This window comes from Lycium barbarum, chromosome 10 (assembly GCF_019175385.1).
Source record: "Lycium barbarum isolate Lr01 chromosome 10, ASM1917538v2, whole genome shotgun sequence".
Lineage (NCBI taxonomy): Eukaryota > Viridiplantae > Streptophyta > Magnoliopsida > Solanales > Solanaceae > Lycium > Lycium barbarum.
In genome coordinates, this window is record NC_083346.1 from 26,066,823 (window position 1) to 26,079,096 (window position 12,274).

The window sequence follows — 12,274 nt, forward strand, 5'->3', positions numbered from 1 at the left end:
CATTGTTAGTCGTAGCATTTTTAAGTTGTGCATATTGTTTGAAGATAGAAAAATGGGTTGGTCCTTGGAAGAGAAACGTGCGCCGATAGTTCAGAGTCAAACCCAATGTAGACATTGTTACTCGGTGATATCTAGGTGTTAGATTGAGTTGTTGTGTTGTACGACTTGCTTGAGGACAAGCAAAGACATTAAGTTGGGGGTGTTGATGTGTCGTGAAATTATGGCACATTCGATGCTTTCGGGCTATAAGTTTTACTTGTTTTTGAGCAAGTCTTGGTCATTTTGATGTGTTTATGATTTGTTGCAGGTATTTAACGTATTTTGGGAGCAAGTCGTGGATATGGCGTAAAACGATGTTCAAGAAAGAAAAATAACTGAAGGGATTTTATGGAGCAAAAGATGAACCGTATAATATTTATGGTCCGTCAATTCAACCGTTGGTCAATGATAGAAAGGCCTCAGACCTGAAGGAGGAATTCACGGCAGAAAGTACGGACCATACATTATTGATAGTCCGTAAATCCTACTGTAGATCGGTTCGGCCAAGGTATCGAAGGAAACCGTAAATATTTACGGTCCGTAAAAAGGAAGCGTATATCTAGGCGACAGAAGAAGATTTTACGGAGACTATTTATAGATTCTACGACCAAATAATATTTACAGTCCGTACATTGGGCCGTCGGGAGCAATTTTGTCAAAACGTGTTTTTCACGATTTAGACTCTTATAAATACGTGATGCAGGTTTCTTGTAGGCCACAATTCACCAGATTTCAGTTTTATTTCCTTAGCATTGAATACTTACAGTTTTTGAAGTCTTTGGGGATTACAAACAATTGCAATTATTTTCTCTTCAATCCCAACCAATCATTCGTAAGCATTATGGTCTCAATTATTTATTAATGTTCTTCTTCTTCTTCTTCTTCTTCTTCTTCTTCCTCTTCTTCTTCTTCTTCTTCTTCTTCTTCTTCTTCTTCTTCTTCTTCTTCTTCTTCTTCTTCTTCTTCTATGAGTAGCTAAATTTCTTTACTAAGGTTGTGAACCCGAGGATGGGTGTTTTGTGATTGGGGATTGTGATTGATATATGCATAATGAATTGTTAGGGTTTATTTGTTCTTCGTTTTTCATCATATAGTTAGTGGTTGCAAACATTAGCTACTGCCATAAACTTTGTTTTATTTGGGAAAATAACTAGGGTTTGGTAAGAACAAATAACAAGAACTCAAGGCTTTAAACCTTGTTTAATAAATTCACTTAGGAATGAGAGGAATTTACATGACATAATTAATTGCTCTTAATGCATACTTTCTTATCTTTGGAAAAAGCATAGAAAGAAATAATATTTTCGTATCGGGAAATAGTCTAGATTCACATAGAGGTTAAGTGCATCCATACAAACAATCCATTAGAAGTATATCAAGATCGATACCTATGATCATACACTTTATCTGACGGGGACACAACCTTGGTTCTTTTTACCCATATATTTACAATTTTAAATTTCTAGTCACTTCAAAGTAGTCCACATACCAAAACAATTATAAAACCCTTTTTCTGGAATACACCAGGACCAGAAGATTAGTATAATACTTATTTAGTAAAATTTTCATACCATATTCTCTGTGGGATTCGACCCCAACCTTTTTGGGTTACTATATTTGACATCGTCTGCTTTACGCTATTAAAAGGTGTAATTTGAGTGTATCAAGGGTATAGAGGTGAATATACCTTGTATACTTTGGTATATCACCTAGAATATAGGGAAGAAAGCTAATGAATTGAGAGGAGATGAGGAAAACTATACTATTCATGGTCTTTTTAGACTTATATAAGCCAATCGGTAGCAAATTCAGAGCCCAAAACCAAAGGGTAAATAAACAGACACATAAGGCTACTTCCCTAAGCAAAAATGAATAATGCTAATCAAATAAACATGCGCCACCAGTAGCCAACATACCATGGATTTACACACCCATGGAGAGATCAGAACATCCCAAAAAGGGAAGCTCTTACCCTCCTATTCCTGATGCCACACAAGATCCAAAGGGTTTCCTGGAACTCCAGGCATGGTGGACACCAGGGAAGGTTTGAGCTTCATCCCTAAGTGCTATTTTGCCTCTCCACTTATGTGTTAGGCTCATACGTCAACAAACAGCCTCCTAATCAATATGTCTAGGCATATATTTAATAGATTTGGCGACCTTAACATTAACATCAATATCCTACCAAATTCAATCATGACTAAAGAAGTGCTTAAGTAATTTATTTATATAGTCAAGACAATGCAAGATATAAGTCACAGTTATATGAATATAGAACCAGTATATCTAATGGCACCAACACTTGGTCAATTCAAGATGGAATTCCATAAGACATGTATTTGAATAATAAGTGACTAACCTCCCAAAGAGAAATAGTTAATAGACATTAAGTGTCACACACAAGTTATCAGGTAAGTAGTGGTTTCCAGAACTTGTTAATCTCCCAAAGAAGCCAAGTTTTAAATCCATTATCACTTGTCAACATGAGAAAGTAATAGGACTGATATACTTATTTAACAGACTTTAATATACTCAAGTGAACTGCCTAGAATTCTACTTTAGTTATCTTTGAGGTGAAACAGCAAAGCATAGCTATATTTCATGAAGGACGAGTACTTATTTTTTACCTTAGTGAATAGGTGAAACTATTTAAGCCAAAAAAAAGTGACTAAACAAGCCAAAATAAAGTAACTAAACAAGCCAAAATAAAGTAACTAAACAAGCCACCAAGCAAGTTATCAATATCTCAAGCTAGTCTATCTTAAAATCAACAGAGTAGATGAATTTTGCCAAAAGCGGTTTAACAGTTCTTCAACAACTCAAAATGTTCCAGTTTTAAAATCCCCATATACCAATTACAAATTGAGCATTTTCTGCCAAACAAAGACTCCTAACACAAGAGATCAACGAGGAATCCCAAAGGAAATTCAAAATCCAAATAGATCATCTTTCAGCCAAAAAGTGTTTAATTCTTTTAACCAGCAAAATGCAACCAGTCACAAGATCCAAACAAAGAAAACCGACCAAGTAAGTTAACCCTAAATGTTCCACTCTTAAACAGTGTCTCAAATAAAAGAAAGAAAAAAATGGACTTACTTTTAAGCATGGTTATTTACTAGTCTCTGAAAACCCTTTTGAAAATAGAACTCAACTAGAAAATCAGAAAGTATTGCATATTCATTTAGCTTCAAATTGTTGAGTGGATCAGGTAAGAACACAAAGCTGGACTTAAACAGGGAAAATAGTGGTTGTTCATGAGCCAAGCTGAATGAAATACCAAACAGAACTGGTTTCAAACATGACAAAATACTCCAAACATTAACTGAGAGTCATTAAAAATCAAGTAAGGATGATGAACTTGAAAAGCATGTTATGACCAAACAACTTTAAATCTACAAAAATGTTTAGACTTGTCTATTATCTTTTCCTAATCACTTAGTTGAGTGGTAAACCTTACTCTCATTTAAATTTCATGTGATAGTATCAAACTCCCTCCTTTAAATGAATTATTTGAAATCAAATGTACTCCAGAGTCACAAACACCCATCATGCCACTCAACCACAAAAGGAAATAATATGATAGACTAGAAGGGATAAATGATACTCCTCATATTCCTTTAGACTCAGACTAACATGCCTTTTCAGGCTTATGAACTAACAAGAAACTAGGATTCAATACCACAAAATATTCTCACACTCGGTAGTTATATTAAAAGCAAAAAAGATCCACAAACTGGGACCCTAACAGACCAATCATGTCCTATCACCTTTTTTTTTTTTTTTTAATAAAAGTAACTCAAACTGGTTAAGTGCCACAAATTCCTATTCAAAGCAGACTTATTCCCATAAAAGGACAAAAAAATTATAAGTCAAGACATCACTATACCTATAAACTAGCATGATCAATACCCAAACACACACAACCCTGATGAGCTTGCCATAACATATGAGCAGGAAACCAAGTAGGTGAAAACAAGATCAAGTAGACTCTAGGTTATATCAAATATGACTGACTAGGGATAGACAGACAAAAAAAAGGGACTCATAACACATAGGTCATACTTCAAACCATCATAAACTAGAAGAAGCATGGCTTAACAAGAAAAACCTCAAAACACTAATCATGAAGAAATTAAACACATATTTAATAGGTTATTCACCTAAACTAATTCATAATCAATCAAATGACACATAAATGAGTTTTTTAAAACCCTACATAGTTAGTCTTCTAAGTGAACCCAAGTCTAAGAAACTATAGAGTTAAATAAGATTAAACTAAAATAAAACTAGTATCATGGGGCTAACACATCACAAATAACCACAAACATTAAGCCATACAAGAAGTATAACACATAAATGAAAAGATAACTAAGGGGAAGGAAAGTCACCTCTTTGATGCGCAACCTAAGCCAAGAATAGACTTGAAGAAAATTTTCATCCACCCTCAGCCACACAGCAGGCACAACTAATTAAAATATTTTAACTAAATCAAAAAAATAAAGGTTTCCAAGCAAACTTGCCAAAACCCTAGATATTTCAAGTTTTATATATGAGTGATATATTTTTTCAAATCGCCTCTTTTTGTAACGGCAAATAAAGAACCCTTTATATAGGAATCCCCAAATCTCTCAAACCCTACATCCACCGATGTGGGATAAACCCTATTTTTGGGTTTTCTTCTCACAATCTCGCATTTTAGGGCTAAGATTTGATCAATTTTAAACATCAAAGGCCAAGAATCGACTAACACAAGATCGATCTGTAGGGTCTCTCAAGGACCAGTAGAAATCAGCCATTCAAAATCAAATACAACAAAACCCATTAAGGTTTCTTAGTCATATAACCTTTGTAATGAAAAAGAAGAGTAGAAAATACAAGTTATACCTCGTTTGGCTTGGTTTTAGATGAAAGAGGAAAAAGCATTAAATGATTTTACTCAAATGAGACCCACCACGACTGTGCCATGCATGTGGAACTATGAAGAGTTGCCAAAAATGGCAAAACACGTTGGAGAGAGGAAGTCGCCTCCAGGCTGCGGTAGGGTTTTAAAAACCGTTCACAAGTGAAACAATACAACCCCTTTAGGGGTTCGTTTGGACGAGCTTGGTTCTTTTATATTTTTGGCTATTGGGCCGGGCTGGTCCTTAATGGACTGGACTCAGCCATTTTTTTTAAAAGAACACGGGCAGCCCATCTAGGCATTTGAATACATGGGCTATACACATGTATACATATATTCATGTGTATATCCATGTATACGTATATGTTGGGAAGAGCCTCATTTTAAACAAATAACAACATTTAAAGGAATACTCGCTAATTAAACACACTTTCGCAGTTAAAACCACTTTTTAGATTATTTGCTAATTAATTCTCTACTTTGAAAATATGGCCCTAATTAAAATAAACCATAAATTTAGCCATTTTAATTAAAGTAAAAAATTAGATTATTCAATTGACTATTTCAATTGTAATTCTATTTTAACCATATTGACCTACTTGTGCAAAATATTCAAAATTAAGCGGTAAAATTGAATATTTATTTTAAATAACCAATTTCCTTGAATTTTAATGAAGTAAAATATTTACTAAATTTATTTAATTTTCAAGAAAACACCAATATTGTTCCAATAATATCTAAATTAATTCCTAATGACTTATAATATTTATAGAGGTTATTTCACCAAGTGAGAATGGTAAAGTATTATCTATATAATTTTATAAAATCATTTTGGTTTCAAAAAAAAAAAAATTCACTCCGTTTAATATTCAAGGACTCTGGATGATTAAAATAAATTATGGGAGGTCAAAAATTAGGTGTCAACAACTGCTCCTTCGGTGTTCGGGGATGGCAGGACCATTCTTGAGCCAGGAAATTTGACTAACCCTGATTTTTGACTGACCCAACCTATATTACCTCTTATTTTCATGTAGTTCTCAAAATATATGGTCGGACCCTAGTTTCTGGGTTTCCAACATATCTCAGATTTTATGAGAATTCAGGCCATTTGTAGTACGACTCAATTATGATTTCTAAATGCAAATTTAAAGAAATCTTAGATTTTTCGGGTTATTAAATTGGGAAATCTGTAGTGATTGATTGGAGTTGTGACTGACTCTATGGCATTGAGTCTGCCTACATTTTCCTGTCCTTGGAAATCAAGTCACTTGTAGTTCAACTCGATTGGAAGAAAAGGTCATTCCTTATGTGGGAATGCCTTTATGTGTGCCGGTGTGTGTCCGACTGGTGGCGGAATAATAAAACAAACAAAGCACATAAGCAAATAAGCAAATCTTCCAAGTACTGGCCGGAGAGCTTGACTCTCTGTCACGACCCAACCGGAGGGCCATGACGGGTACCCGGTGCTAACCCACTCAGGCACCTCTTATTGCACATTCACATTTATATCTAGGTGAGCCACATAGCTTAATCATACTTTATATCCATCATTCATGCTAATCTCATTGGGCAACAATACATTTATATCATCATCAACACAATGCCCATATCCCTGTACACTAGCCGATGAGGCTATCAAGATAATATACAAAATATATGCTGACAAGGCTAAAGACATCTGATCATACACAACTGTCTATGATCCTTTAAGAAGAGTAGGTAACATCATATAGGCGGGACAGGACCTCGCCGTGCCTATGTATGTACACAAAAGAATAATACCAAAAGTTGTGCTCCGGATGAAATGGATATTCTCTATGTATTCCCTGAATAAGAAAGCTATGGATCAAGCCTGTCTCCTTGGCCACCTGGGGCATGACGCAACATCCACAAACAAAAGGACGTCAGTATGAATAATGTACTCAGTATGTAAAGCATAATTAACATCATAATAGGAGCATAAGAGACAGCATCAGAAATAACATAAGATGGGAGAATCGGGAGATAGTAGAGCCGTCATCACTATTAGTTACTTGTCTTTCATAGGGACCTTCCATTTCTAATGCCTGCCCATGTACATACTTACAAACATATACATATATCTATATCCGTATCCATATTCGTATCCGTATCCATATATATATTCATATCCATAGCATACCCGACCATGAAGGTTTGGTGGTTTCACATACCCGGCCATGACAAGGCTCAGTGATTATACATACCTGGCCCTACCAAGGCTCATTGTTATCCGTACCCAACTGTAGTGGTGTGCGCGCAATAGGTATCATACCCGGCCGTAAATGCTCGGTGTTACGTAATAGTCATACATACTTAGTCACGTATACCTAAGAGCCAATAAGTATCGTCAACATCATTACTATCATCGTTTCATTACATCTATTCTTAGAGGATCAACCATCATATAAGGAAGTAGTAGAATCGTAAAAGTATCGAGAATCATGAGCTTTAGAGATAGAATCATTTGGAGGACATTATAGAACTCATGAAAGGATATATATATATATATATATATATATATATATATATATATAGCCAAGGAACCGTGCCTTATTGAAAGAAGGGTTAGCCTTACATACCTCTTCGACTTCTTAATTATCTAGTATTCACCGTCGAAGCTCGAATAATCTACATTTGGAAGAATTCATACCATGGTTAAACGTTAATGATACTATTAAACTCAAACTAGGATCATTCATGATCTAATGAAAATTGGGCAGTATTTCCCCTATTTCGTCAACTTCCACCATTTTACAAAACAACTCCCAACAACCACAATAACATCCATAATACACTCATAATATCATGATCAAGTAATCACTCTACATTAGCCTTCAACATTTCATCCTTATGTTCAACTCATGCCAACAACTTCACACCCATCTAGCACATTTTCATATAATACTTCTTCATCACCATTATTACCTCCCATAACATGATTATATCCATATCATTCTAAGAATCATGACTCATTTTAGTTTACTACTCATAAACATCACAAAAACTACATTTAGACTTCATTTTCTACTTTCTTCTTCTACCCAAGTTTTGCTACAACCAAACATTCTCATTAAAATGAAATAATTATGGAAACTAACCTTTTTATTCCATAGAAACAAGCTTTGGAGAAGCTATCAACTTGTGCCAAAAACCCTAGCTACAATGCCCATGTTTTCTTGAAATCCACTAACCCTAGAAAGCCTTCTAACACATGAACACTTGATTCTTGCTATTTAATCTTTATAATATCTTGGGTTTGAGTAAGATATGTTTGGATAAGGGTTTTGGAGCTTGGGAAAGTTTGGATGAAATGTGGGAAATGAAAAATGAGTAAGGGTCGTTCCCCTTTTAAAACAAAAATCTGACCCGACCCGATTATACGGCCTATTATATGGGCCGTACAATTTATACGGTCTGTATAATTGGACCGCATAATCATACCAGGGACCACCCTTCTCTGGGAAAAACCTACGGACCATTATACGGGACGTATAATTTATACGGTCCGTACATATGGCCGTATAACTGGAAAATTCCAATTTTTGTTCTCGTCGACTCGTTTGACTTCCAATCCTCATGGAACCTTCTTAACACTTATATAACGCTTCATTAATCATACAATAGGCCCTATAGCATCTCTTCAAGATATTACTAAATAAACATTAACTCAATTATAGCGGAAACCTTTCCGAACACGACTTACATTTCACTTCCTTCAACATACTAAACATCACATATTCGTATAACTTCGAAATCTTATGGTATGAACCTTAAGCTATCTAATACTTCCCGTAATCTCATAAGGATTTCATAATCACCTTAAGCTCACATTATCCTATCCACAAGGCAACACGTACGGAATTTTCGAGGTGTAACACTCTCATGGGCACCTTATCTCGACCGGCTGCATAAGAAAGAGTTCCATGTTTGCTTCGCAATCTGCCTAGATTTTACTTGATCAACTCACTCTGTTTGTCGGCTACCAATCTGCTTCCATCTACTGAGTAACGTTGAGTTTTGGGTGACGAATACTGCAGTCATCTGATTATATTTACATCATTTTGTCTTTTGGGTAAATACTGCGGTCTCCTGACCTGTTTTACCTCGCTTTGTCTTTTTAGGGCGAATACTGCGGTCTCATGACCGATTTTACGTCACTTTGTTTTCTTTTGGGTGAATACTGCGGTCTCCTAACCAGTTTTACATCACTTTGTTGTCTTGCTGCATCTGGTAGTTTATATGCATGGCCCTTTCGGCAATTGAAATAAATGACCCTCTTGGCATGTTTATATGAATGGCCCTCTTAGCATGTTTATATGAATGGTCCTTTTGGCATGTTTGTATAAATAGATCTCTTGGCAGCAGGAACATAGATATGCAATGGCCCTCTTAGCAAATAAGAAAAAGTGATGGCCCTCTCGGCAGTAGGAAAATTGATATGCAATGGCCCTCTCAGCAAATAAGAAGAAGTGATGGCCCTCTCGGCAGCAGAAAAATAGATATATGATGGCCCTCTTGGCAAATAATAAGAAGTGATGCTAGTGACAGATATGGCCCCTTTGGCTTAATCGTCTTTCTTTCGTCCTTTAGGCCGGTTGTGACCTTCTTGGTCAGGTATTCCGTATTGTTTTACTATGAATCTTTTGGCCAAACATCTGCCTTTATAGCAATTTCAGTCATTTTGTAGCCTTTGTGGGTTTAATATTTTGCCCTCGTGGCGTTTTGATCCTTTTATCAGCCCTTATGGCAAGATATTCGCCCTTTCGGCATTCAAAATCTTACAGCCCTCGTGGCTGGATATTTAACCTCCATGGTATTTCGATCTTTCCTAGCCTTTGTGGTTAGATGTGTTGTCCTTGGTTGCATTCAAAACCCTATGAAATTCGTGGCTGGATATGTATTCTGAAAGTTGGATCCCAGCAGTGGTTGTGATCTTCTTTGGCGAATCACTACCTGCACATGAAGAAAATTTAGAAAAAGGATCACCTTCCAACGTCCTGGGGACCAACATCAGAAATGGATTAGTTTTTCCCTATTTAAAGTTGATTCGTGTTACCGGCGCTATCGCTTCTTTTGCTTTCTGGACCCGAAATCCCTTCAGCTCTGGTATACGAAAGATAAATCTACTTTCATTATGCAGAAAAATCATTTTTGTAATGTTACCATAAACATACCTAATTTGTAGGAAAATAAATGCATTATTTTGAAAGCGGTAAGATTAATTGTCATCACATGTGCTTGGAATGAGGGAGATCCCTTCTTCCGTGACTGGGGTTCTTTGGTTTCTCCGCATGAAATTTTTGAGACCTTTTCTCAAAAATTCTTCCCCAGTTTGAATCTCAACCAACGAACTCTCGTGTGGAATTTTTCGAATTACGGGAAATTTTGAGGTTTTCTCAAAATTTCCGCCCTAGTTTATAATATTAAATAAATGAGGAATTTTGAGTGTGTGAATTGAATGTGTCAATCTTAAAAAATTTGACCCAGTTTGAAATTCTGGGTTAGTTGACTCATTGTAGCGGATTGAATGTGTGAATTTTTTAGATCTTCTCAAATATTCTGCCCCAGTTGGGCGTGCAGCAATCTTCGCTCCTTTGTGAAGTTCCATCCATAAGGCTTCCTAGGGGTTCACTGGGTTTTTATTTGGTGCGACCGAGCTTAAAGAGTGCCTACGTATCCTGTCGCAGCAGGAATTCAGGTCGAACATAGTTCAGGTAAAATAAAGGACTTTTTGGCTTTTTACTAATAATGCAATCGGGTCCCAGATGGACTGTCTACATATCCCACTGTGGTGAAATCAGGTCATTGCGTATTTCATATTACAAAATATGTTTTGTTTTGGCTATCAATTACAAAACGACTACAAGCAAAAGGAAATAACTAATACAAGCAGATAGAATAACTATTACAAGTAAAGATTACTATTACAACTGATAAACTCCTTCTTCATGCATAGTAGCGCCTGATTATAACTGAGTTGATTGGCTTTGGTCACTCTTGTCCATCCATTTCTACCAACACTACTGCTCCTCCGGAAAGTACTTTGCGAACCACATAAGGACCTTGCCAGTTGGGAGCAAACCTCCCTTTGTATTCATCTTGATGTGGAAAAATTCTTTTGAGCACCATTTGCCCAGTTGGAAAAAGTCTAGTTCTGACTCGCTCGTTGAAGGCTCTTTCCATCCTTTGTCGGTACAGTTGATCATGACATACAATAACCATCCTTTCCTCGTCAATTAGAGCTAATTTCTCATATCGAGCTCGGACCCATTCAGCATGGTCTGATCCTTCTTCTTGAATGATTCTTAGGGAAGGTATCTCAACTTCAGCAGGTATGACTACTTCAGTTCCACAGACCAGCAGATAGGGAGTTGCTCCTGTCGAAGTTCGGGTCGTAGTATGGTATACCAATAGAGCATAAGGAAACTGCTCGTGCCAACCTTTGTGATTATCAACCATTTTCCTCGTTATACTCTTGATAATTTTGTTGGCTGCTTCTACGGCTCCGTTCATTTGCGACCGGTAGGCTGTCGAGTTTCGGTAGGTGATCTTGAATTGCTCACAGGTATCCTTAATTAGGTGGCTATTCAAATTTGCTCCATTGTCAGTTATGATGGACTCGGGTATACCAAATCGGCATATAATGTGGTTTCGCATGAAGTCAGCTACCACTTTCTTTGTTACTGATTTGTGAGGTGTTGCTCCTACCTATTTGGTGAAGTAGTCAATAGAAAATAAAATGAACCGGTGGCCATTTGAAGCTGCGGGTTCAATGGATCTAATAACATCCATGCCCCAAGCAACGAAAGGCCACGGTGAGCTCATAGCATTAAGCTCACTAGGAAGGACCTTGATTAGGTCACCGTGGATTTGACATTGATGGCACCTTGCACATATTTGCAGCAATCATTTTCTATGGTCATCCAATAGTATCTCGCTCATAAAATCTTTTTTTCTAGTAAGAATCCATTCATATGGGACCCACATGTCCCAGCATGTACTTCTTCTTGAAGTTCGGTGGCCTCACCGGCATCTACACATTGAAGTAGTCCCAAATCCGGCATCCGTTTGTACAACACTTCTTTGTATCGGAAGAAACCATTTGCCATCCTTCAGATGGTCTTCTTTTGTCCATTTGTAATGCCCTCGGGATATTCCCGTCTTTCTAGATACATTTTGATGTCATTGTACCATAGCTTGCCATCTGGCTCAGCCTCCACGTGGCAGCAGTGGGCATGCTCCTCTTTCAGACTTATGTTTAGCGGGTAGATGTGGCAGCTTTCAGGATGTTGGATCATTGACATTATCGTGGCC

At 36.8% G+C, this 12,274-nt stretch overlaps 1 protein-coding gene across 1 annotated transcript; it reads right to left on the bottom strand.

Moving 5' to 3' along the window:
• Positions 1-10,951: 10,951 nt before the first annotated feature.
• LOC132612868 (uncharacterized) lies at positions 10,952-11,473 on the bottom strand. Its single transcript, XM_060326946.1, has one exon. It carries the CDS (start codon positions 11,471-11,473, stop codon positions 10,952-10,954), a length of 522 nt encoding a protein of 173 aa, XP_060182929.1.
• Positions 11,474-12,274: the final 801 nt, after the last annotated feature.